The sequence below is a fragment of the Trichechus manatus genome, unplaced genomic scaffold, assembly GCF_000243295.1.
Source record: "Trichechus manatus latirostris isolate Lorelei unplaced genomic scaffold, TriManLat1.0 scaffold00014, whole genome shotgun sequence".
Lineage (NCBI taxonomy): Eukaryota > Metazoa > Chordata > Mammalia > Sirenia > Trichechidae > Trichechus > Trichechus manatus.
In genome coordinates, this window is record NW_004443950.1 from 26,163,730 (window position 1) to 26,190,899 (window position 27,170).

Sequence of the window (27,170 nt, forward strand, 5' to 3'; positions counted from 1 at the left end):
AGGCCCTGAGACCTGCCCGCTGCCCCCAGACCAGGCCCTTGTTAAGCATTCTCCCGAGGGTGGTGGGAGAGGGAAGGACACTCCCACCAACAGGCTCCCTCGCTCCGACAGGCATCTGACTGCAGGCCAGTCCCCTGGGATCTTGCCCCCGGCAGGACAAGCACACGTACACTCCTCTGTCCTCTGGGGACTCAGAGGAGAACGAGGTAGTGGAGAGGGGGACATCTGGTTTTTCTCAGTGGAGGGGGGTCTTGGATTCCCAGAAGGCATTCAGGACTCCATATACGGGACTGACACGGCAAGGACTGTCCCCAGCGGAGCAAATTCTCAACGTCTCTCAGGGCTGGCCTCTCCTCAGCAGTATCCATGTTCCCAAGACAGAGGAGTAGCTCTGAGCAGGAAGACGCTTCCTGCCTTAACCCCAATGTCCTGGCCTCCAACTGCTTTCCCCTGGGGAAGGGTGCCAGGGGCATTTGGGTGGCTCATCCAAGGGGCTGCCATGCCCTGTCATCTCCCGCCAAGTGGCCCAGCCTTTGCTGGATGAGGGGTGTAGTCTGAATTGTTTGTACCTGGCTCCCCATCTGCCCACTGCCAGGGGCCGAGAGCTGGAGGAGTGTTGCCCCATGTGCAGCCCACAGGCAGGGGTCAGTTACTACTGGAGAATCTACCCTCTGGTGGAGGAGAGGCCTTGTCTCCACTAGGCCCAGAATGGTCGTGTGCACAGAAGGACCGGCAGAACTGTGTGGAAGCTGAGATGGCTGGGAGAATCACGCTCCCTGCTCTTCCCTCAGCCCTGTCCAGCCTCAGATGAGAGAGGCAGGGTGAAGCCAAGAGGAGGCTTTGTGAGCATCCGGTACCATGCCCACACCATGACCTCGTGGATCATGTCAGGCCCTGTCACCTGCAGCTGGTGGGTCACCAGGACGATGGTCTTCCCCCGCAGAGTCTTCTTAATGCACTCCTCAAAGACATGCTTCCCCACGTGGGCGTCTACGGCCGACAGGGGGTCGTCCAGCAGGTAGATCTCATGGTTTGAGTAGACAGCTCTGGCCAGGCTGATCCTCTGCCTCTGCCCTCCGGAGAGGTTGAGGCCCCGCTCCCCGATCTGCAGATGGGGACAATGGTACCGCCCACCATCAGGCTCCACCCACCACCCTGAAGTTCTTGGAGAACAAAAACTTCCAGAAGCTTCTCAGGACTCAGGAGGGAGACATGCAGATCTGTCATCAGCATGCCCAAGCTCCTTCGCCCCTTCTGGGGACTCCTGACCACATCAGAAACTATGGTGGGAAGAAGAGCCTCACTTCTTCAGGAAGCCTGGCGGGCAGTGCCAACGAGGGAAAAGGCCTTATTCAGGTGGAGCAGGATGTCCCTGCCCCACCACACCCCTCACAATGCACCTCCCGTGTGGAGAGCTGCAGCGTGATCACTAACACCAAAGAGCACCATTGGAGCAGAAAGCTCTGGGAGAATGGATTAGCGAACAAGAGGGAGAAGGGGCTGACAGCAGACAGAGAGGGCTTTATATTTGCTTACTTGTGGATCAACTATCCCTCATCACTCCATTGCCATTGAGTCAATTCTGACTCACAGCGACCCTATAGGACAGGGTAGAACTGCCCCATAGGGTTGCCAAGGAGCGGCTGGTAGATTTGAACTGCTGGATTTTTGGTTAGCGGCCAAGCTCTTAACCACTGCGCCACTGGGTTCCATCCCCTGCTAGGCAATCATAAATTCTATGAAGACAGAAAACATGTCTGTCTTGTTCCTCACTCCACCCTATCCAACTGAATCCAAAGGGAGCACCCATTATGTTCAGCCAGGCATTGAGCTGGGCCCAGAGGGCAGGGTGCTTGAAGGTGAACGGGAAAAATCCCTGTGTCTGCTGGGAGTGCAGGTGTTGTGGGGAGACAGTTACACACGTAATAACAGCACAAAGCACATGGGAAGCATAAACCCAGTGCTCTGGGACTGATCACTCCAGACTGTAGGACTCGGGAAAGTCTCCCTCAAAAGGTGCCTTTGGAATTGGAACTTGAAGGGCCATAACAACAGCAGAAGCAGAGGCAGAGGGGCTGGAGGGTGAGTGGACCCTTGGGCTGGCTTGTAGAAATGCCGGGAGATAGGTGGGGGGCAGAAGGAAAACCGGGAAGAGCAGATCTGGGCCACAGTGGGGAGGCTTTGAGTGCCCGGCAAGGCTGTGCTGGCCTTTCCTTGCTCCCGGGGGTGGGGGCACTAGTGGAGAAAGAGTGTTCTCTGAGCTGGTCTTTCGTCAGAAAATTCTAGCTTTGTGATCTCCTCCGAGGCTCTGGGGAAAGGGGAAACAGGAAAATGGCAAGGTGACACCCCTGGGGCCAGCCCAGGCTCCCGAGGCAGGCTTTGGACTAGCACCCCAAGGGCAATATTTGGAGGTGCATTTACACTCCTGGCTGAGCAGAACCAGTGAGACAAGAAGGGGCACCTGAGACCCCAGCCACCATGCAGCAACCCTGGGTCCTGGTCTAGAGGTGAGGAAGCAGCTTTTACCAGGAACCTCTCCTGGGGTGACCAGGCAGCTCGCCATGGCCCCAGGAAATGGCCCCCCTGAACCAAACACAAGTGGGGGTCTCTGCCATGTCCACGTGATAGCCAGCAAGTTTAGACCCAGGTGGAGAAGTCAGGGTGGGCAGCGCCCTAACGTTCCCTACGTTTCCCGGGACCTCTCCGTTCTCCGGGGCAGCTGGATGTGAAGCGGGGGTCTGCTGAGCCTCGGCCCTGTGGGCCCTGTCAAACTGGCTGCCCTGAAGCTGAAGTGGGGTCAAGCTCCCAGCTCTGCTCACCTCTGTCAGGTCTCCATAAGGAAGGCTGCTCAGGTCCTTCTGGAGGCCACAGACGCGGACTGTTTGCTGATACCTGTGGGCACAGAGGTCAGAAGTCTGCACGGTGAGAAAGACCCCCCAACTATCACTTTGTACCAACTCTAGGGCCAGAGAACACAGTGGTTAAGAACAGGGGCTTTGGAATCAGAACAATCTGGGTGACAAGTACCTGCATCTCCGTGGCCCTCCCTCTCCACTCTGTGAATCGGGATAGTAACTCTATTGAGTTTTTGTGAGAATGAAGTGGGGAGATACATGGAAAGCCTTTAGCACAGTGTCTGCTGCATAGTGAATTCTCCATCAATGGCTGTTACTATTATTACTACCTTCGCCAATCTTCCAATTACCAGTCTGAGACTGCTCAGTGCTTCTCCCCCCCACCCCGGTGCCACCCCCAGCCTTAAGCCGCCTCCCACCCTCCTCCGTCCTGTGGCGCCGAGAGTCTCCATTTCCACCTTAGGAGTAAGACCTCTGCTATAAGGTGCCACATACGAAGGGGGCTGGACCCATCCTTCAGGCCCAATTACAATGCCACCCCCTGCAGGGACACTTTCTGCCCTGACGCCCCCACCGCCCTCTGGTGATCTCTGCTGCCTTGGACAGTCCCAGCCCAGGTTCCTGCCCCTGGCTTGTTCCTCCTCAGTGCACCGTCCATTCTGGGTCCTATCCATTGCTTTCCAGACTTGAGCACCTCGAGGGAAAAGATCCATCCAGCTATCCCCGTGTCCCCAGGTGCCTTGTGTGTTGCAGGCATTTGGTCAAGATTTGCTCTCTTGCATCCTAATTCATTAGTCAAAGAACTGCCCCCTCCCCTCCAGTCCGCTGCCCTGGAAAGAGAAGGCATCCCAGGTGCAGGTGGGAGATTGCTGTGGTCGTTACATGCCGCAGAGTCGGCTCCAACTCATAGCAGCCTTGAAACATTGCCCGACCCTGTGCCATCTTCATAATTGTTGCTATGTTTGTCATCGTTGCAGATACTGTGTCAGTTCATCTCACTGAGGGTCTTCCTCTTTTCTGCTGATCCTCTGCTTTACCAAGCATGACGCCCTTCTCTGGCGATTGGTCTCTCCTGATGACATATCCAAAGTAAGCCAGACTAAGTCTCACCATCCTTGCTTCCATGGAACATTCTGGTTGTTCTGCCTCTGGTTTGTTCCTTCTTCTGGTGGCACGGTCAAAGCAGGGCAGGAAATGCTGAGCAGAGCAGTCTGGCTGCTGCCAAGGACTCTGTCATGGGCTGAATCGTATCCCCCAAAACATGTGTCAACTCGGTTAGGCCATGATTCCCAATATTGTGTGGTTGTCCTCCATTTTGTGATCGATGTAATTTTCTTGTATGTTGTAAATCCTAATCTCTGCCTGTGGTTAATGAGGCAAGATTAGATTATGTTAAAGAGGACTAGGGTGGGATGTAACACCCTTACTCAGGTCACATCCCTGATCCAATATAAAGGGAGTTTCCCTGGAGTGTGGCCTGCATCACCTTTTATCTTACAAGAGACAATAGGAAAGGGAAGTGAGCAGAGAGTGGGGACCTCATACCAAGAAAGCAGTGCCAGGAGCAGACTGCGTCCTTTGGACCCAGAGTTCCTGCATGGAGAAGCTCCTAGACCAAGGGAAGATTGATGACAAGGACCTTCCTCCAGAGCTGACAAAGCCATCCACTTGTGCTATTTCTGTTGTAAGAGCACTAGATAACTAAGACAGACTCCTGCATTCACGAGCCCTTCCTGTCACACCTGAGCCTCCTGGCCACAGGATGTCAGGGCCAGAGAAGAGGACAAGAAGGGACAGACCTCTTGCCTGCTGGGAACCCACATGCTGGCTGAAGCCTGCCAGCAAAGGCAGAGTTTGTGGGTTCAGACAGTAAAGCATGAAAGTCTAAACCACCTGTTGGTGAATTGACAGCCAGGATTCTTAAGATCACCTGCGTTTCTCTTTCCTTCAGCATTGTGGTGCTTGGGGAGGTTTCAGGGGGGCCCAGCTGCCAGGCGGCTCCAGCAAATGAGAACAATGCTGAGCTGGAGTTCAAGATGTGCATCTAAGACTCTGTCATTTAATGGCTTGGACCTTGAGCAGGTCAACTCACCTCTCTGGGCCTCAGCCTCTGCATCTGTACAATGGAGATATGCTGCCAGGATCCCCTTAAACAGGTGGTTATGAGACTCAAATGAGAGAATGCACGTGGGAGCACATCAAACTTGGCGAAGAGTTATAAAGATGTATCCTGGGTGTGACTTTCCAGAACTTAAAGATAATGGACCAAAGTGTGCCAAGTAATGATGACTTGAACTTTGTTTTTATTTCATTAGATGATATTAAGGACACTAAGGGCAAAGCGTCCTGTAGCTCTGATGTCAATAAATAATGTCAGGGCCAATTAATCGCATCCTGCTGCTCACAATTTCAAGCAAAGTTTTGGTTACTCAGCCTAAAGCAAAGCTGCTGAGATCGTTTTTCGCCATCAGACAGTGCGTGTGCTGTTACAGAGAACCTGGTCACATATGCTACTCTGCACCAGGAACAAAGTGCCGATTCCATCGGCTTCTCAGTGTGTGATCATAGGTCTGCAGAAGATGCCCCTCCTGAACTCCTGGGTCAGAAAGAGAAAAAGCAACACCCATTTGGATCTGATGCATGTTTAATCAGAACTCATTAGAGAAACCCACTCAGCCATCATTAACAATGCATCAGCATCTGTAGCAGTGTACCCAATTCTAAAGTGCTCAGGCTTTCAGAGTTAATCTTACCTTTGATGATCATACTTTTCTCCAAATAATATGTTTTCTCTCACATTTCCATGGAAGATCCATGCCTGCTGGGAAACGTAGGCCAAAGTTCCATTGACTGCCACGACCCCTTCCTGTAACTGCATCTGGAAGCAACAACACCAGAAAACCTTCAGGAGCCAGGCCTCGTGGAGTTCTCCCTGGCCGTCCATTGCTCCCTCACCACCTACTAATTATGAAGGTGCAAGAGGTTGACAAGATGCCACATTGCAAAGCCCACGTGAGCAAACCGACGGTCTCGAAGTCAGACATCTGCAAGGGGCCAGGCAGAGGTGTAAATGAGGGCGGGAAACAGGGTGTGACAGAGAAGGAGCGGTGAGCTCTTCGCAAAGTGGCCAGCACAAGCCAGAACTGCTGCTGGAACACCAAGCACCTTGGGGCCAGCTAGAACAAGACGTTCCTCTGGGTGGACCCATCACAGCTTCCCCTTGTTCTCAGTGCGTTGACCTTTCTCAGCCAGGCCTGGGGGACAGGGGGCACAGCCTGCACAGCTGTGGCTGGAGGCCCTGGCATGCCCGCCATCGGGGAGCAGCCTCAACTCGTTGCATAGCTGATGCCGCGCAAGAAATGAGGCCCAATGTGGCCAGAGCTTCTCCTTTTTCAAGAGGAGCTGAAAATCTTGTTTTATGTGTATTTTTTTTTATTTTTTTTTTACTTTCAAAACATCAAGCAGCGCCATCAAAACACACGCATGGCCCGTATGAAGATCCCTGGGTGGTGACAATGGTTTGCGCTCAACTGCTAACCTCAAGGTAGGCGGTTTGAACCTACACAGCAGCACTGCTGAAGAAAGGCCTAGCGATCTGCTTCCATAAAGATTAAAGCCAAGAAAACCTATGGGACGGTTCTACTCTGTAACACATGGGGTCGCTGTAAGTCAGAACCAACTCGATGACAACAGGTTTTGGGTTTATGACCCCTGTGATCCAGCAACTCCACTCCTTGGTGCATATAGACCCAAGAGAATCCAAAGCAGGAATGCAAACACATACTTGTCCACCCATGCTCACTGCGGCGCCCTTCACAATAGCCAAAAGGCAGAAACAGCCTAAATGCCCGTCAGCAGATGAACGGGTAAATAAGATGTGGTTTATACACAGTGGTGTATTACTCAGCCATAAAGAGAAATGAAGTCCTGATACGGGCCGCAACGTGGATGAACCTCGAAAACATCACGCTGAGTGAAATAAGTCAGTCACGAAAGGACAAATACTTTATGATCCCACTTATGTGAAATCTCTAGAATAGGCAAGTGCATAGAGACCAAAGTATATTAGTGGTTACCAGGGCTGGGTGGGAAGGAAGACTCAGTGCTTAGGGGATGCTGAGCTTCTGTTAAGGCGGATGGAAAAATTCAGGAATGGTGATGGTTGAACAATGTGATGAATATATTTAGTATCACTGAACTGTACTTGTGAAGATAGTTGAAATGGCAAATGTTTTGTTACCGATACGTTTATCACATTATCAGGAGGGATCAGCCCCTGCAGAAGGACATCATGCTTGGTAAAGTAGAGGGTCAGTGAAAAAGAGGAAGACCCTCAACAACATGGACTGACACCGTGGCTGCAACAATGGGCTTAAGCATAACAATGATTGTGAAGATGGCGCGGGGCTGGGCAGGGTTTTGTTCTGTCGTACGTAGGGTCGCTATGAGTCGGAACCAACTCGATGGCACCTAACAACAGCAACACAGTTACCACAATAAAAAAACAGCATGCATGGGCTCCAATGTGTGAGTCTGAGTACAGAGATTAATGTAAGGTGGTCCCCACGGTGAGTATGTGATAGACAGTGGTAGACATTAGTGGTGATGCCACGTGCAACGCTACCAAGAGAGGGGTCGTGGGAGGCCGGCCGCGGCTCTCAGGGCCGCTGCTAGCTGGGCGGCAGCAGTGTGTCCGGGGCGGGGAGAAGGGCAGAGAAGTCAGTCAAGGGATGTGGTGCCATTTCACCCCAGGAGCCGTCCAAGGGACAGAGACTGTTAGACTTGGGGAAGAGACCATGATAATAACAATGTTGTTAGGTGTTGTTGAGTCAGTTCCGACTCATAGCATCCCCATAGGACAGAATAGAACTGTCCCATATGGTTTCCAAGGAGCGGCTGGAGGATTTGCACTGTCAACCATTTGGTTAACAGCCGAGCTCTTAACCACAATGCCACCAGCGCCCGATAATAACAATAATGGTAACAATATCAGTAATAGCTAAAATGCATAGGGCACATGCCAGGCACTCTGTCAAGTACATAGAAAGTGCTTATCACTGCGATTGGCACTGGGGATCATCCAATGACTAACTCTTGTCTCATTCAACCCTCACCACAACCCTCCTTAACTTCACTTTACAGATGAGGAAGCCAAGGCTCAGACGGTTAAGTTATTTATCGAAGGCTGAACAGTGAGCACATGGCTGAGACAGGTGGCGAGCCTAGGCAGTCCGGAGCCCACTTGCTTCACCACCAGGCCACCCCGCCTCCCAGTGATGGTAAGGGGCTTGATCACACCCCTGTTCCTTAGGAGACGGATTCGATTTTCTCTGATAAGTTCCAAGGGAGCAGATCACAAGGTAGAGGCTAAAAGGAAGCAGATTTTACTCCAATACACATCAAAACTCTCCAACAAGGGAACCGGCTGTAAAATAATGAATTCCCCATCACTGGAGGTATCTGAGCAGAGGTTGGGCAATGTCTTATATGGGATGCTGTTGAGAAGATACATATTAGGGGGAGAATTGGCCTGGGCCACCGTAACATGCCTGCCTACTCGAAGGTTGTCATAGAGCCAGACACACCCAGTCCCTCAGAAGCTCATCTGATTCAACCCCAGGCAGGGAAGGCAGATGACTCAACCAAGGCCAAAAGAAGTCATCCATATTGGAGCTCATGAGACATGCCCACCACATAGCCTGGTGGGGCCTTCCTGAGTCTGGTGTCCCTCGTGTCTTCAGAGGCACCCAACCTCTCCCTGTTACAGGCAAAGGCAATCCCAGCTACCCAGACTTTGCTTTAGGAACGACAGAGTGGGGAGGAAGAGGATTTAATTTTTTTCCCAGAGAATTTCTCATTCATTTGGAATGCAAGGTAGAAACCGTTGCAACTTAGAGGCCCATGAGTATAGCATATGATTTGGCCATTTCCCCAGGGTCACACGCTGGAAGCAGTAGAGAAGGGGCTGGAAGCCAGGGCTCCTCCCTCTTCCTACCACAAGTTTGGCAGAGAAGTTGGGGGCACGTTGCTGCTTTCTTTCATGCATTCATTCATCAAGGCAGGCTTCGTTGAGCTTCTGCTCTGGGCAGACACTGGACCAGGTACTGGGGATATGGAGATGTGGAGATGAACGAGGCAAAAACACATCTAAAGTCATCCTGAGTCTCAGGCTCCTGGTCCTTCCCCACCACGCTGCTTGCTGGCCTTTCTAAACTGGGATAGCCCTATCCATGGGGAGAACCATGGATTTAATGACCAGACTCTTCCTTTGACCAAGATGGAGCTCCAGGCAAGGAAGTTGTCACCCTTTAACACACATGCTGGGGAGGCCAACTCCAGAGTGTGAAAAGCTCAGTCTCCATCTGGCTGAGGGGCGTGGAGCTGCCAAGAGCATTAGCCTTCTGGAAATCACCATCAACTGTGTGCACAGTGTCCCGTGCAGCTGAGCCCATCTGCTGTGTATTCCAATGCGGCCCCAAACATGGCAGGAGGGAAGGCATTTCATTACCATGTCAATGTTCCATCTTCACAGCTCTTGGGCCCCAGGGTGATGCAAATGGTTACCCCCTTGGCTCCCAATCAAAAGGTTGGGGGCTCGAGTCCACCCAGATGTGCCTTGGAAGAAAGGACTGAATCAGCCACTGCAACCCCTGCGGAGCAGAATTCTCTGACACACACGGGGTCGCCATGAGTCGGACTCAACTTGATGGCAATTGGCTTGGTTTGCTTGTTTGCTCATTTCTTTCCCCACAGCACTCACCACGCGGCTTACCTGTCCTAGGAGAGCTGCAATGAGGGAGCTCTTTCCGCTTCCGACATTCCCGCATATTCCCAAGACCTTCCCCTACCGGAGGAAGAGACAAAGCACCGGTCACTCTGCCAGTTCTTAGAGGGCCTGGGGCCAGAGGCGTCTCCCCCAAACTGCCCTGGTTGGGCCAGGTAGGGACCAAGGGGTCACTGCCGGCTCTATGAAGTGGTGGCCGCAGCCTCACAGCCCCAGCCCCGATACGCACAGCCTGGGAGGATGCAGGGACGTTAGTCTTAATTAACCACCTTCCCTTGCGTGGTGCAGCAGAGCACCCGAGGGCTTCTGAAATCACGTGCAAACACTGATGTGAAGCAGCTTGTGCTGAGCTGGGAGATACAAGCCTTGAACGTGGAGGCTGCCCTGTGCCCAGGCTCCAGGAAAGCAAATCTAATTGAAGGCACGAGGCTGAACGGCCCAGGGGGGACAAGGACAGCCTTGGAAGCATGGCTGTTTTTCCAAAAGTCATTCTTTACGTACTCCTCCAGCACAATAACTCAGTCTGAAACTACCAGGCGGTTAAGCCATTGCAACACGCCGGGTGTATGAATTACTCCAAGGTTGCAGATTTATTATTCCAATCAACAAATTGTTATCAGAGGCTGCTACGTGCCAGGCACTGTTCTGGGCACCAGGACGCAGCAATGAACACAACAGATCAGAGCCCGGGTCTGCCCTCACAGGGCTTACATTTAAGTTGGGGGATATGGACGGCAAGGAAGATAATAAGTCAAATCTGGAGTGTGTCAGCTGTGTGCCAGGGGAAAAATCAGGCAAGGAGAGCAGAGGAAGAGGGCAAAGGGACGGAGGAGGCCTTGCTGAAAAGTTAGATGTCTTAGCTTGAGCGTTCCCAGAAGCAGACCCTTAAACAAGGGTTTGAGTGGAGGTAGCGTATTCGGGAGGTGCAGGAAATACAGGCCACTGGCCCGCTAGGGGTGTACTGCCTGCTCAGCCACCGCGGGGACAAATGGAGCCCAGTCCTGCAGGGCAACGTGAAGAAACTCTGGGAAACTGGGTGCGGTTTATCTCACCCAGTGGCTGAGGGACGGGGTATAAATACCCCAAGAGTCACTGTCTGGGATCTGCTCCCCAGGCTGACATCCTCCCGGCACTCTGCAGGCGGTGGGGAGAGCCCTCAGGCACACGGGCAAATCTGCAGTTGAAGGTGCCGGGGCACACAGAAAGGTCCCGGGCACACGACAGACCACGGACAGCATCTGCAACAGGTGATGGCTGGGTCAGGCCTGGAGGAGGTGAGGGAGTGAGCCGTGTAGTTACCTGGGGGGAACCCCTGCAGCCGGAAACAGCCCACGGGGAGGTCTGGAGGTGGAGGTGAGCCCACAGGTATGTTCAAGCAGATACTGAAGTCTACAGTTGAAACTTCTAAGAACATTCTCTTTCAGACCTGCTCCTCAACACTGGGCCAAATATAGGCCCTTTCCTGCCTCGAGCTAGGCCAGGAGGACCCAGCACCTGCTGCCACCCCCAACACGTGAGGGTCACTGTCGGTCATCAGGAATTCTCTTGGCAAGGCTCTTTCTGAAGGCGGGCACCATGCTAGGCACTGGGATAAAAGAGTGATTGCGACAGACACATGGCCCACATAGCCATTGAAGCCGCATGTAAGTGAAGCTGTTCCATTTTAATTCCATTCAGAGGACGTCCAGGAACTAGGCATTATGGAGACAGTCGGACAAAGAGACCACAGGTATGAATCCTGCCTTGCTAGGTACTTGGTTCTCCTTTAAGTCCTTCCACTCCCTGGAGCCAGGTCTGAGCCTTCCCGATTTATCCTTATCTTCAGCAAAACACCCATGATACCTTCACGCCATGGGTCTCTGATCATTTGTTCACTCAGCAGACATGATTGGGAACTGACTGTGTACCGTGCCCTGGGTTCGGTGCACAACTGTGAATGAGGCAAATACACACCCTACAATCTAATGGGACCGTGGAGAAAAGTTTGGAAAACTTGGAGGCCCTGAATTTAGGACATTTAAGGGCAGGACTAAAGCTGGGTGCACTTGTTGAAGGAAAAAGACAACAATAACAGCCAACATCAGTTAAGACTTACTATGGCCTTAGCATTTTTATATGCTATCATTTTTAGTTCTCACAACCATATTGGGAAGTGGTACTATTATTAGCACATCTATGGAGCAGATAAAGAAACCAAGGCTCCATGTGGCTAGACAATAAGCCCAAGGTCACACAGCTAGCAAGCTGGGAGTGGAATCCAGATCCACCAGGCTCCAGAGGCATGCTCTTAACCCACACGACACTGCATGGCCCCTACTACGTCTTCAACGTATTTCACACATGTTGACCATGCCCTGGATGATCCAGGAGTTACCACCTTAATGAAGGCTGCATTAGGAGGAAAGCAATTGGAGGCCTAAAAGGCAGCTTCTTTAGAATGTGAGAACAGCTCATGAGGCCTCTCTGGCCGAAGGCAGGGGTGGGTGATGAGATGGCCAAGAGAACTGTCCTCAGCAGGACTTAACTTAGAAGGGAGCACAGTTGCACTGGGATGACTGAAGGTGATTTCCAACGGGTACGAGGCAGACAGCCTCATTAGCTCCAAGAGGTACTGCTTTCACACCAGCTATTGAGTTTAACATTGCATAATAAATAAGAACCTCTCCTTCTATGGTGCCCACATGGGGAAAGGGTGAGTCAACAAGATAGCATATTAAAATACTAGGCGCAAGATTAATGCTGAGCCCTCTGCAACAGAATCAACATTGCTACCCTGGGAGTGCTGCTGCTGAGCTCCCAGTGCAAGGAAACACGTGCAGGGGAAGGCCAAGTGTGTCCTGAGTTCATAGCTTTGTCTAAAGACTTCATCCGCCAAGCCCGCAGGAAAAGAGTGGCCGACAGACTCTGGCAGGCTTCCCGGCCGGGTTGTTTGTTGACACCACTTTGGTTTTTACAAGAGCAGTATTGCATGGTGGTTAGGGGCACAGACTCTGAAGCCAGGTGTCCTGGGTGTGGAGCCCTCCTCTGCCACTTGCTAGCTATGTGACCTCGGGCAAGTTATTTAACCTCCTTGTCCTGAGGTTGTCTCAATCATGAAGGGCGGGTAGTTATACTACCTACCTCATGGGGTTGTTGAGGTGGTTGAATGTATTAATTGTGATTACGCACCTGATAAATAATAAGTGCTCATAATTGTCAGTTATTGTTATTTATCATGGAGTCCCTGGGTGTTACAAACCGTTAATGCACTGGGCTGCTAACTGAAAGGTTGGAAGTTTGAGTCCACCAAGAGGCACTTCAGAAGAAAGGTCTGATGAACTATTCCTGAAAAACCAGTCATTGAAAACCTTATGGAATCAATGAAGTAAAGAGACAACCTATGTATTGGGAGAAATTTTTCAGGAGCCATTTATCTAATATGGGTCTAATACCCAATCCAGTATACAGACACACAACACACACACACACACGCACTAACATATATATATAAACATATGTTGTCATGTGCCATGGAGTCAATTCTGACTCATAGCAACCCTATAGGACAGAGTAGAGCTGCCCCATAGCCTCTCCAAGGAGCGGCTGGTGGATTTGAACTGCGACCTTTTGGTTAGCAACCTGAGCTCTTAACCACTGTGCGCCCAGGGCTCCATATAAACATATATATATATATGTACGTTTTACAACTTAACAACAAAAGACGAACAACCCAATCAAAAAATGGGCAAAGACTCGAACAGACATTTCACCAAAGAGCATATTAGCCTGGCCAATAAGCACATAAAACGATGCTCAATGTCACTACCTATTTGTTGTTGTTGTTATGGACCGTCGAGTCAATTCTGACTCATGATGACCTTATACGACAGAGTGGAACTACCGTATAGGGCTTCCTAAACTATGTTGAGGAATTTCCCTTCCATTCCTATTTTGCTGAGAGTTTTTATCAGGAAAGGGTGTTGGATTTTGTCAAATGCCTTTTCTGCATCGATTGAGATGATCATGTGAAGCTGTCAACTTGGCTAGGTCATGATTCCCAGTATTGTATGATTGTCTACCATTTGGTCTACTATGTGATTTTCCTATGTGTTGTAAATCCTATCACTATGATGTCATAAGATGGATTAGTGGCAGTTATATTGATGAGATCTACAAGATTAGATAGTGTCTTAAGCCAGTCTCTTTTGAGATATAAAAGACAGAAGTGAGCAGAGAGACCTGGGGACCTCATACCACCAAGAAAGCAGTGCTGGGAGCAGAGCGCGTCCTCTGGACCTGAGGTTCCTGGGCTGAGATGCTCCCAGACCAAGGGAAGACTGATGCATCACAGGGACCTTTCTTCAGAGATGACAGAGAGAGGAAGACTTTCCCTGGAGCCTGCACCTTGTCGGACTTGTAGCCTACTGGACTGTGAGAATAAACTTCTCTTTGTTAAAGCCATCCACTTGTGGCATTTCTGTTATAGTAGCACTAGATGACTAAGACAGTCCTTAAGATGACATCTTTGCTTTTCCACACTTTAAAGGGGTCTTTTGCAGCAGATTTGCCCAATGCAATATGTCGTTTGATTTCTTGACTGCTGCTTCCAGGCGTTAATTGTAGATCCAAGTAAAATGAAATCCTTGACAACTTCAGTATTTTCTCTGTTAATCATGATGTTGCTTATTGGTCCAGTTGTGAGGATTTGTGTCTTCTTTATGCTGAAATGTAATCTATCCTGAAGGCCATAGTCTTTGATCTTCATTAGTAAGTGCTTCAAGTTCTCTTCGCTTTCAGCAAGCAAGTTTGTGTCATCTGCATAACGCAGGTTGTTAATGAGTCTTCCTCCAATCCTAATGCTTCGTTCCTCATACAGTCCACTTTCTCGTATTATTTGCCCAGCAAACAGATTGAGTAAGTATGGTGAAAGGACACAACTCTGATGCACACCTTTCCTGACTTTAAACCACACAGTATCCCCTTATTCTGTTGAACGACTGCCTTTTGGTCTATGTACAGGTTCTGCAAAAGCTCAGTTAAGTGTTCTGGAATTCCCATACTTTGCAACGTTACCCATAATTTGTTATGATCCAGACAGCGGGATACCTTTGCTTAGTCAATAAAACACAGGTAAACAACTTTCTGGTATTCCCTGCTTTCAGCCAAGATCCAGCTGACATCAGCAATGATCTCCCTCATTCCACATCCTCTTCTGAATCTGGCTTGAATTTCTGGCAGTTCCCTGTTGATGTACTGCTGCAACCACTTTTGAATGATTTTCAGCAAAATTTTACTTTTGTCTGATATTAATGATATTGTTTGATAATTTCCACATTTGGTTGGATCAGCTTTCTTTGGAATAGGCATAAATGTGGATGTCTTCCAGTTGGTTGGCCAGGTAGTTGTCCTCCAAATTTCTTGGCATAGACGAGTGAGCACTTCCAGCACTGCATCCGTTTGTTGAAACATCTCAGTTGGTATTCCGTCAATTCCTGGAGCCTTGTTTTTTGCCAATGCCTTCAGTGCAGCTTGGACTTCTTCCTTAAGTACCACCAGTTCTTGATCATATGCTGCCTCTGAAATAGTTGAACATCAACCAATTCTTTTTAGTATAGTGGCTCTATGTATTCCTTCCATCTTCCTTTGATGCTTCCTGCATCGTTCAATCTTTTGCCCATAGAATTCTTCAAAATTGGAACTTGAGGTTTGAATTTTTTCTTCCATTCTTTTAGCTTGAGAAATGCTGAGCACGTTCTTCCCTTTTGGTTTTCTAACTCCAGGTGTTTGCACATGTCATTATGGTACTCTACTTTGTCTTTTCGAGCCATCCTTTGAAATCTTCTGTTCAGGTCTTTTACTTCATCTTTTCGTCCATTCACTTCAGTTGCTCTACGTTCGAGAACAAGTTTCAAAGTCTCTTCTGACATCCATTTTGGTCTTTTCTTTCTTTCTTATCTTTTTAATGACTTTTTGTCTTCTTCATGTATGATGTCCTTGATGTCATCCCACAACTCGTCTGGTGTTCAGTCATTAGTATTCCATGCATCAGATCTATTCTTGAGATGGTCCCTAAATTTGGGTGGGATCCTGATTACCAAGGGGAAATCGTATTGATTTTACATAATGGAGGTAAAGAAGAGTACGTCTGGAATGCAGGAGATCCCTTAGGGTGTCTCTTAGTACTACCATGCCCTGTGATTAAAGTCAGTGGAAAACTAGAGCAACCCAATTCTGACATGACTATTAATGGCCCAGACATTTCAGGAATGAACGTTTGGTTCACCCAATCAGGCAAAGAACCACGACCAGCTGAGGTGCTTGCTGAGGGCAAAGGAAATACAGAATAGGTGGTGGAAGAAGGTAGTTTTAAATACCAGTTTCAACCACGTGACCAGTTGCAGAAACAAGGGCTGTAATTGTTATGAGTATTCCTTCTTTGTATGTGTGCATCAAATATTTTTGTTTTCTTCACTTATAAAATATAAGATGTAAACGGATCTAGAGCACTTTGGTTGTACACATGTTAGTTGTATCATGTTATGGGCAAATATGACTTTGTAATTGTCTTTATTTAGAGATTGTATATGGTTTAAGGAGATGTGCACAGCTGCCAAGCTGACAAAAGCTGGACTGTGATGGTTAAGGTTGTGTGCCAACCTGGCTGGGCCATGATTCTCAGCGATGTGGCAGTTTGTAATGATATAGTGCGGTAGTTATGTAATGATGTAGTTTGGCAATTATGTAATTTGGCAGTTACGTAATGATGTACTTATTCTCCATTTTGTGATATAATGTAATCATCTCCATGATGTGATCTAATGTGATCAGCAAATTATCTATACACACATACACCTTTCACTGATTTTGCTTCTCTAGAGAACCCAGCCTAACACAGGGATTCACTGCATGTGCAGATGGCCTGAAGGAAAAATTTGGGTGCAGGGTGTGTGATGTTGCAGCCAGGTGGAATTCAGATGAGGGCACTAGGATCTCTTGCTCATCCTTTGGCAGAGGTGTAGCTGGCACCTGTCAAGATGTGACTGGCATTGCTGGTGAGGTGATGTGTTTGTCCTGCAGTCATCTGGGCATGGGTACAGGGAGCATTTTGCTGATCACTGGGTTGGGTGCTGTGTGTGCAAACTGCTGGTTGCTGGGTTATATGGGGGAGGGTGCACCGGTCACTGGTTGGGTGGCACAGGAACTCACACCACCAGTCATCGAGTGGGCAGGGTGGCACAGGGAAGGTTATAGCATGCATCAGGATTGCTGGCAGGCATGGCTGCAGGAGGACTGGTAGGGGCAGTTGTGAGCCTCTGGTCAAAGGATCACTTGTGTTGTGGATCACAGGGTAGGGGGTTAAGGGAGAGCTCACCACTGGTCATGGGTGGAGGGGAGGAGATGAGGGAAAGCATGTTCCCTCAGTCTCTGGCATGGGCACTGGGACACTCCTTGCAGAGTGCATCTGGTGATCAGGACCCAGCCTTGACCAAATTGGGCGGGGGGGCTGTCCAGAGTCTAGTCAGGTGGAGGATCTCTGGCCCCCATGCCAAAGATCTGCCACTCTGCAGGTGCTACCCACCCAAATGATCAGGGACTGCCACTGGTGAGTAGTTCTGTCTTTATTTTCTGGCACCCTCCCTGCTCTATGGTCACCTGGATCCCTAGGGCTCTTGCCTGCCTTCCTGCACTTTGCCTCCTCAGATCCATTTCATGTTCTGCTCACCTTGCTTCTCTCAGGTTTGTCTACACAGTATCTCTCTCTTCTTTTGGGGTTTCTGTGACGTTTCCTTCCTGTACTCCTCACCCAGGAATGCTGCTCACTTTGTCTCAAGATGGCCATGCTGTGCTGGATTGGCTGGTCGGAAGCCTACAGTCTTCTTGTTGGCTATTTTCATTCAGTTTCACCTTTCCTGCAGTGTTCAATCTAATTCTTCAACCTTCTGTTTGCTGTTCTGAGTGTCCAGATTGTCATCTGTATCTGTTTCATTTGGTTTCTAGGATTCTTGTTGCAGTAAGATGATAAGATGTGTGGACTAAGCTACCATCTTGAACTATCTCTCCTAGGCTGTAATCTTTACAGGAGCAGATCACCAGGTCTTTTCTCTCACGGAATTGCTGGTGGGTTTGAACTGCAAACCTTTTGGTTAACAGCTGAGCCCTTAGCCATTGTGCCACCAGGGCAAAACAAAGCTACAATGAGATACCACCACATCTCTATTAGAATGTCAATGATTAAAAAAAAAACTGAAAACAACAGATGTTGATGAGGTTATGGAGAAATTGGAACTTTCTTCCACTGCTGGTGGGAAAATAAAATGGTACAGACATTGTGGAAAACAGTTTGGCAGTTTCTCAAATAGTTGAACATAGAACTACCACTACCACATGACCCAGCAATCCCAAACCTAGGTAGAAATGCAAACAGACACTTTTACACCAGTGTTCACTGCAGCACTTTTCACAAAGTCAAAAAGTGGAAACAACCAAAATGTCCATCAATAGATAAATGGATAAACAAAATGTGGTACATACACACAATGAAACATTACTCAGTCATAAAGAGAAATGAAGTTCCGGTGCATGTCACACCATGAATGAACCTTGAAAATATCATGCTGAGTGAAATAAGTCAGTTGCAAAAGGACAAAGATTGTATGCGCTCACTTCTATGAAATAAGCATATATACAGAAACCAAAGACTATTAGCAGTTATCAGGGTGGGAGGGAGGGGAAAGGGGAAGCGTAGCTATGCAATTTGAAGAATGTAATCAGTGTTACTGAATTGTACATGTAGAAATTGTTGAGATGGTCTATATTTTGTTATGTATATTTTCACCACAATACAATAAAATAAAATAAAAAAACCTCTGTGGAACACAGTTCTACTCTGATACACGTGGGGTCGTCATGAGTTGGAATTAACTTGGCAGCAACTTTATTATTTATCATGATACTCCAACGTGAAATTAAGAACAAATCTGAAAAATTTTATGAAAGCTAGTTGGTTTGAGTCTAGCCACCTGTCATAAATTGTCCATTCAGTATTGCAGCTGGCTCCATCATCTTCCCTCAGCTTGAAGAGGATACCTCCAATGTTCACTTACATAGTTTTAAAATTTGGGGAGAAAAACAGAGCCTGGTTAGGGACATCCCACCACCCACCATCTCCAACTCCAACTCAATTATATTAAGCCTTGAGAAGGCCATAGCTGTGTGAGACAAGGAGGAAGAATAGAATACACACCCACCTTTCTCACTGCAAAGCTTATATTGTGCAGAACCCATTTGTGGCTGCCACTTTGCTCTTCTGGGCCAGCGACTCCCTGGGCTGGTAAACTCAACTCACTGTATGCCTCTGGCCTATGCTTCTTGAGAGAATCGCTTTTCTGGTTCTGCACTTTCTTTAGGTTACTTTTCTTGCCGGTTTCTTGCTCCCATGTCAAGGTGGCATTTGCTAAAAGCAAGACAGTATCTGTGTCTTCTGGTTGGGTGATGTAAGATGGGGGGCTTTTATTTATGAGAATTTTCTAAGATTAAAGAGACAAAATTAACTGTGCAGACGTCATCCATTTGTAAGAATCATCTCAATGTATCTTTTAATGACCCATAATCACAATCTTGGCAAGTCTACATATGACATTCAGGAAAGAGACTCCGAAGGTACTCCCCCAGGAGAAGCAGCCGCAGATAATCCACTAGGTCATACTATCTAGGACGTATGCCTCTTTATCCACAAGGCCTATGTGGGTGGTCCACATTGGAGAATGTTGATCCCAACTACATTTCACCCTTCTACACAAGGTGGTTGGCCTTTGCTGGTCTTTGGGTGGTGAGGTTCACTGCTTGGCACTAATGCTTATGAAACTGAGATAATTTACTGAGTCTCTACTATATTCTCTTCTTAGGTTCCGACTCAGCTCAGTTCAACAAAACATTTGCCAAATGCCTACTATGTGCCAGACACTGGGATACATAGCAGAAATGCAAATATAAATACAGCATGTTTCCTGTCTTTGAAGAGATTACAGTCTAGGGGGAGACGGGAACATGCACAGATCATTTCAGTGAAGTGTGACCAATACAAAGCCCTGTAACTGTCAGAGAGGGGACCTGTGGATCCCCATCCTGAGACCCAAGAGCTGAGTCTGAGAGGTGAGTAGGTGCTACACAGACAAAGATGAGAGAAGGGAGAGAGGATGACAGCATTCCAGTGGAGGAGGGCACAGCATGAGCAAAGGCTAGGAAGCATGCAATAGTATGATTTTCTGGGGGTGGGGACATGAAATAAGCAATTCAGGACCACTGAGGCACAGAACTCAAGGTAGGAAGGGCATAGGAAATGAGATGGAGACATAACTGAGGGATCGGATGAGGGCTCAGTCTCAATCCTGGAGTGGGCAAGGAAACTTTCAAGGATTTCAACTGGGTGAGTATTGGTGGTCAAACCAATATTTTAACAGCTCTCGGGAGGCTAATAAAATATGAATTTGAGGATGACAACACTAAAAGAAAAAAGAGGATGGACTCAGAAGTCTGTGATCATTCAGATGAGAGATGGTGAAGCCTTGAATGAAGATGATTACAATAGGGATAGAGTATGAGGATTCAAGAAATACCACTGTTCCTCTAGTCTAAGAAACACCTGTAATTTTTTTTCTGAGATCATACTATGTAAATTAATTTTATGGCATTGATTTTTGTTTTTTGTGTTTTGTCCAAAAAGTAATAACAGTGTAACTTCCAATCCAGTCTTACAATGGTGCTTCTTAAAATGGAAGGAATATAGTGACCAGGATGTGACTCAGCAGGGCTCTTGGTTGGTTAGACATGGATGGCAAGTGAGAAGAGGGATACAGGAACCTAGGATGCTGAAGATGACTTCCAGATTTCTGGATTGGGTGAATAAGATCATCCAGTCAATTCATAGATGTCTAAACATGCTGTTCCCTCGACTGGAAGTTCCTTTTCTTTTTCCATTCCTTGTCTGAACTTAAAAAGCACTTTATCTATCCTTACTGCATGTCACTTACATCCTTACCTTGTATAGCAATTACTGGGGTTCATGATCCTATACTAGATTGGAGGCTCTTGAGGGTAAATTCTGTCTCTTCCTTATATTTGCATTTCCCGCAGTGTCTTGCACATAGAAGGCATATAGTAAATCTTTGATGAATGAGTAAATGAGTGAATAAAGTGACTAAATGAGTGTACAAATGTGGTGCCCTCACCACCCCTTTATGTCTTCCATCATCACACCCATCACAGGAGAAACTAGATTAAAGGGGGATGGCTCGGTGTAAACTCAACCCCACTCCTGGAACTACTTAAGATTTATGGCTTGGATAAAGAGTAGAGGGTCTGGAGCACCATCTCCATGTACAGAGACTCTATCTCATTTTTACTAAAAAGGCAGACAACCTGTAAAATTCCATCTATACCCTCCATGCACATCTATCAATGGTCCAACTCTGAATGGAGGCCCTTTGCCCAATGCCCAGCCGACCAGTGAACCAGCCCTCAAATGCATTGACCCAGCTTCCCCATATGTGAGAATTCCCCACCCAGAAATGCGATCTCTCTTCCCTACTCACCCAGTGTTTGTTATACCTTCATTCTCTTCAGAGAGACATTGGCTTCGGCCACTGCTTTGACCGAGAAAGGCAAGATTGCAATGGAAAACTTCATTACATTAAACATGGCAATCACACTAAATGCCTGAAGAACAAAAGAAATGTAGAAGCGTTCAGGATGAGGTGTTGCCTTGGCTCTGAGCCATTAAATCCATGGAGATTAAACTTACTGAAGTGAGAAACAGTGGCTCAGGTGGAATTCTCAGAGGAAACTTTTTTTCTTTTCATGGCTCAGAGAAAAAATAAGATTAGTAGCATCTTAATCTCTTTTGCTTTTGAATCTTCACCAAAATGGTGGGAAATATATCCCCTTGTCTGTACTGATCTAGAGAAGAGAAGGTTTGAGGCAAGCCTCTAACTGAATGCATTTGGAAATCATCCATACAACATCCTAACTAGGTCTAGACCATTCACTCAAAATCCTATGCATGTGACCAACTACCTCCTTTGCCAAGAGACCAGAAAAACTGGGTGGTGCCTGGCTACCAGCACCAACTATTTTGATCAACGATTCGACAAAAGAATCCTGATCAAAAGGGGAGAGGAATGTGGACCATAATTTCAAAGTCCCTTGGAATCCAGACTTTCTAGAACCTTTGAGGCTGGATGAACCCCCCTGATATAACCTTCAAACTTTAAACCAAAAAAATTCCCTGAAGTCTTTATTTTTTTTCCTTCATTAAAAAAAAAAAAAATAATTGTGCATTAGGTGAAAGTTTACAGAACACACTAGTTTCCCATTCGATAGTTTGTACATAAAGTGTCCCATGACATTGGTTTCATTCCCCACAATTTGTCAGCACTCTCTCCATCTCCATCCAGGGTTCTCTGTTTTCTTTAGTCCTGATTTTCTACCCCTTTCTGCCTTCTCATCTCTGCTTTTGAGCAAATGTCACCCTTTTCATCTTCTATAATTGATTGTTCTAAGAAGTATGTTACTCTCGGGTATTATTGTTTATTTTATGGTTTGGCTGAAAGGGGGTCTCTGGGAATGGCTTCAGCTCCAGTTCAGAAGGGTGTCTTAGCACCATAGTTTCAGGGTTTCCTCCAGTCTCTGTCAGACCAGTAAGTCTGTCTTTTTTGTGAATTTGATTTTTTTGTTCTACAATTTTTATCCCACTCTGTCTGGGACCCTCTGTTGTGATCCAAACTTTTCTTTAAACCAAGCAACAGTTTAGCTTGATTAGTAAAGAAGGTCTGCTTAGAGCATTGTGCACTTTTACCAAGCTATCTATATGGCATCAAATTAACAACAGCAATTCGAAAGGTTAGATATGAAGCTTAGGGGGCAGTGAGTTTATGTTAATGTGGAAGGAACAACTCAGAAAGGAGGGTGAGAATGGTTGCACAACTTGAAGAATGTAAATCAATATTGCTGAATAATTGTATATGCAGAAATTTTTGAATTGGTGTATGTTCTGCTGTGCATATTTTCAATAACAACAAAAATTAAAATAAATAATTTTAAAGAGCGAAGTCCTGTGCACAGTTTCCTAAATCATCCCATTCTCATGGTTGCTTCAGAGGCATCTGACCCTGTGAAGCTAGAACATACCTTTCTAACCACATACAGCCTCAAAGATGAAGACAGAACCTCCTAGAAAGACCTCCTTGGTCCATGCTGGCTCTTGGAGAATGACTTCTGCCTCTCCCTCCCAGGGCCTGGCCTCCCCACACACCAGGGTTCATGGGAGCCTTCCTTACAGAGCCCTGCATGGTGGGTAGTTATTACCTAGAATGAAGTCAAGTTTCCTCGCTTTCACTTGTGCTCCAAGGGTGCATGATCTCATGCCTCAGATCTCATCTCATCTGTCCAACTTGTAATTAGCAGCCTCTCCCTAGCCACCCATTTAAGAAATTAAAAACACCATTGCCTTCAACAACTTCTGAGTGATCCTGCCTGCTGTTGAATGGGCCCAGGGACAGGGGCTCAGGCTTCCAATAATCCTAGTAACTTCATTAAGAGCAAGAGAAACGATGCTCCCATCACATCTGGTCTGACACACATCCCAAAGAGAACTCATCTCCCTCAGGTCCCAAGGACCCACCTTGGCCCTGGAAGTCCAGCCTGGGTTGACAGGGCACCTGGGCAGCCGTAAGATGCCTGATGTGACCAAGCACCTCGGGACTGACCTCCTGCTGCTGTGGCTCTGGGCATGCTAGGGATTCTGAACCCAAAGAAACATAAGCTGTGTATTCAGGAAGTTTGTTTTTGGTCTAGATTTTTTCTGAATCCATTGTTTTAAAATATATTAACTATATGTGCTCAATTTGGTTTCAAATGGATGTGCCTGTTATACTGTTGGACAGATTTTTGTTTGCTTGCTCATTTGGGATTGTAGTAAACAGTCACAATAATTGGGTAGCTTCCATTTAGACTTTCGTGCATTGCTGCCATTCTTTCTGGCTTTGGGTTCATGTCCCAGTTCAACCTAAGAATGCGTGAGCTATTACCTGTGAAGAACTTGTGAAAATATGAGCTCCTCACAAAGAAACACAGGGCAGGAAAGGAATTAACAGTCTCACAAAAGATGCCCCAGCAAGAGCATCCTGGCTTCTCAAAGTTCATCCTTCCCTTCCCCTCGAGGCTCCTGACCTCTGGTGCAGTTGTTCCAGTACAAGTACGCCTAGACTTGCCTACTCTTCTTCTGTTGCATTTATTGACTTTTACTTGTCCAGTCCTGCCCTTCAGACACTTGGTTTAATATCTCAGGTATTGTTTCTTTCTTTAAGCCAGGGGCCAATTTTCCTCTAGCTCAGCATTTCTTTACCTTTGAACGCTCAGGCCCTCTTTGCAAGAAACCTCACATCTCACACTCATACCAATTCTCTCTCCAAACCTGCCAACCTGCTTTTGTCTGACCTTGGTGAGGATCAGGCAAATAATAACAGCAAAGACTGTTACAGTACTTAGTACCAACACGGTTCTATGTGCTCTGCATAAAATACCTCACTCTTTTCTCACAAATTCGCCGATTATTATCATCATCCCCATTCTACAGATAATAAATCCAAGGCAAGAAAGTCCAATCATTCACAATAAGTCATAGCTACTAAGTAGCAGAGCAGGATTTAAACAAGGCAGTCCTGGCTCCCAAGCCCACATCACCACACTTCCTCTCCTAGTACCTACAACACAACCCACTAAAAGAATTTTCTCAAACTCTCCTTCCCGTGTTGTTGGTGTATGCTGTCGAGTCAGTTTCAACTCATAGCAACCCCATGCAGCAGAGTAGAACTGCCCCGTAGGGTTTCCTAGGCTGTAATCTTTACAGGAACAGATCACCAGGTCTTTCTCCCATGGAGCTGCTGGGTGGGTTCAAACGATCAACTTTTTGGTTAGCAGCCAAGCACTTAACCATTGCGCCCCCAGGGCTCTCCTCCCTACAGTATATAGAAAAGAAAAGGCCAAGGGCTTGCTTTGTTTCACTCTTGTTTTCCAAATGTAAAATCATGTTCCAGTGTTAACTACAACCCCTGCCCTGCCATGAACCAGTAAGAATTGCTGTCAGGCAGTCCTGGGCTCCGGGTCAGCCCAAGCACTTGCTTTTAAAGTTGAGTTGAATTCTGGCAGAGTCTGGCCCACTGTGACTGGGTGTTCTGATGCCATGCTGGGAAGTGGTAGGGAGGAGCTTCCCACCTGGGACTGGCTGTGGTGGGATGCAAAAGAGACCAGATCCGGAGATGGTTCTTACCACGGGGGCCGTGAGCCTGCGTCTCAGGAGGATGTGGCAGGAGAATGTCAACACAATGGCTATGGTGGACACGATGGGCGCCAGGGCTGAATTTCCACTTTGGACAAATCCAGCTCTTTCCAGTAACTTCCTTTCCCTCTTTCTTACGTCTGTGAAATAGAAGGCAGGCCAAGGTGACCTCGTCTTGCATGTCAAGCACCAGCATTAAGAAAGGAATCAGCCCTCCCTGATCTTCCTTCAAATGAGTGTTTGTGAAGTTCCTGCTGTGAAGCCTAATGAGAGGGAGTACATAAAAAGCACAGAGCACGAACCCAGCAGCCAGTACAGGTCAGATGCCATGATTTCCAAGGCCCCTTCTTGTCCTGATAACTGTGTGTGTCAGGAGTCATGAACTCAGATGCCTCACAAGGAACGTAAGTAGGCCAGTGGGTAGGATGCAGGACCAGAGGGAGGGTGTGGAATGGGGCGAAATGAGTATCCCGTGTCTGGCTGAGGGGGTGGCCTTCCTCAGTGCCAGTCAATGGTGACCATGCTGACAAGCAAGCCTAGTGTCCCTTCAATTGTTTGGAAGAAGTCTAGGATCCAGATTTTTATGACACATCCTCCTACTTGTAAATGCTGGCAACTAATTGAGAAAAGTTTTTAAATATTGTAGGAGCCAAACAAAGCACATATGCTGGCCTAAAGACTATGAATTGGGGCCCCTGCTTGTGTCCCAGGAAGGACTATAAAAACTCAAGAGCATTTCCTGCCTTTCACAAGTCCAGATGATGCCCACGACTCTGTACTCATCACAAAGTAAGCTCAGGCTTCCTTCCTCTGGGGTCTAAAGTCCTCAACAACCCTGACTCCACTCTTATCTGCAAGATCCCATTCACGTTAGCAATGTAACAGCCATGGTTATTGCTGACTGAGTGCCCACTATGTGCCAGATGCTCTGTTGACCACTCCACATGCGCCATCTCGCGAGATGGTTCTCCCCACTGTGTGACAAGGGAGAGGAATTACTATGCCTTTTTGACAAGAGAGGAACTAGTCTGAGTGGGGTTAAGTTACTTGCCTATGAAGGGATGGAGCCAAGATTGGCACCCAGTTCTACTGTGATCCTAAACTCTGCTATCAGGTGCCCTTCCCCTCAAGGACACCCTGCCACCTCCTTTTCCGCAAGCACGCCCACACATCTCCACCTCCAGGCCTCTGCTCTTACCTGGGAGCTTCCCTACCTCTCTGTGCATCCAAATATCCCTGTCCTTCAAGGCCCACCTAAAAGGCCACCCCTGCCTTGGTCTCTCCAGCCCAATTTGCTCTCCCTCAAACCCCCATGGAGCTCCCTCAGTTTCTCCTGTGGCACTTTCCTCCTTTCATCCTGTAGAATAATGAATTCATGTATTCACTCATTTCAACAAATTTTAATCTTACATCTACTATATGCCAGGCACTGTGCTTGGTGCTGGAGAATGTCAGTGTAAACAGGGTCTCAGTCCTCTTCCAGTGGGGAGATAGACAATGAAGAAATAAACCATTACATAATTACAGGTTGTGTTGAGTGACAGGAAAGAAACAAACAAGGTACAGTGATTAAGAGGAACTGGTGGGCAGTGGACCTGCTTGGGACTGGGGTCAAGAGGGTCTCTTTGAACAGGTGACATTTGAGAGGAGACCTAAAGACAAGAAAAAGTCACTGTGAACATGTAGCAGAAGAGCACTCCAGGCAGAGGGAACAGCAAGTGCAAAGCTCCTGAGCAGTGACTGAGCTTGGTGTGTGGTTCTAGCAGAGGACAGAGGTCGGCATGGCTGGGGTGGAGTTCTCCAGGGTGTGTCAGGGGCAGTGAGGTCAGACTGCTCACCAGGGACCTGATCATGCCAGACCTAATAGGCCATGTGACAGAATCTGGATTTCAGTCAAAGTCTTAAGTTGGAGTAACTCTAAGTGTGATGAGAAGCCACTATACTTGTCAGGGGCAAGGAGGAGGACATGATCTGACTGACATTTTTAAAAGATCACTCTGGCTTCTGGGTACATAATGGATAATAGGAGACAAGTGGGAAGCAGGAAAGCATTGTAGTTCTTGGAGGGAGAGAATGTTGGCTTGGACTATGGTCGTGGTGGATTGGAGAGAAGCAGATGGGTTCTGAATATATTCTGGAGGTAGAGCCTATGAACTTGTAGCTATTTTTGAGCTTCATTAGCTCATCCTCCCTTAATCTCTAAAGCAGGGACCCTTTT

General features: G+C 47.6%; 1 protein-coding gene across 1 annotated transcript in view; it reads right to left on the minus strand.

The window, feature by feature from the left end:
- ABCC12 (ATP binding cassette subfamily C member 12) overlaps positions 1 to 25,905 on the minus strand; it is a 60,721-nt gene extending 34,816 nt beyond the window's left edge. The window contains exons 1-8 of the mRNA XM_023726787.1: positions 25,866 to 25,905; positions 24,944 to 25,092; positions 21,226 to 21,333; positions 18,867 to 19,145; positions 9,628 to 9,699; positions 5,609 to 5,733; positions 2,820 to 2,892; positions 902 to 1,105 (exon numbers count right to left, since the gene is read on the minus strand). Of these exons, the coding sequence (XP_023582555.1) occupies positions 902 to 1,105; positions 2,820 to 2,892; positions 5,609 to 5,733; positions 9,628 to 9,699; positions 18,867 to 19,145; positions 21,226 to 21,333; positions 24,944 to 25,092; positions 25,866 to 25,905 (1,050 nt within the window). The remainder of the gene's footprint in view (positions 1 to 901; positions 1,106 to 2,819; positions 2,893 to 5,608; positions 5,734 to 9,627; positions 9,700 to 18,866; positions 19,146 to 21,225; positions 21,334 to 24,943; positions 25,093 to 25,865) is intronic.
- Between the last annotated feature and the right edge of the window lie 1,265 nt (positions 25,906 to 27,170).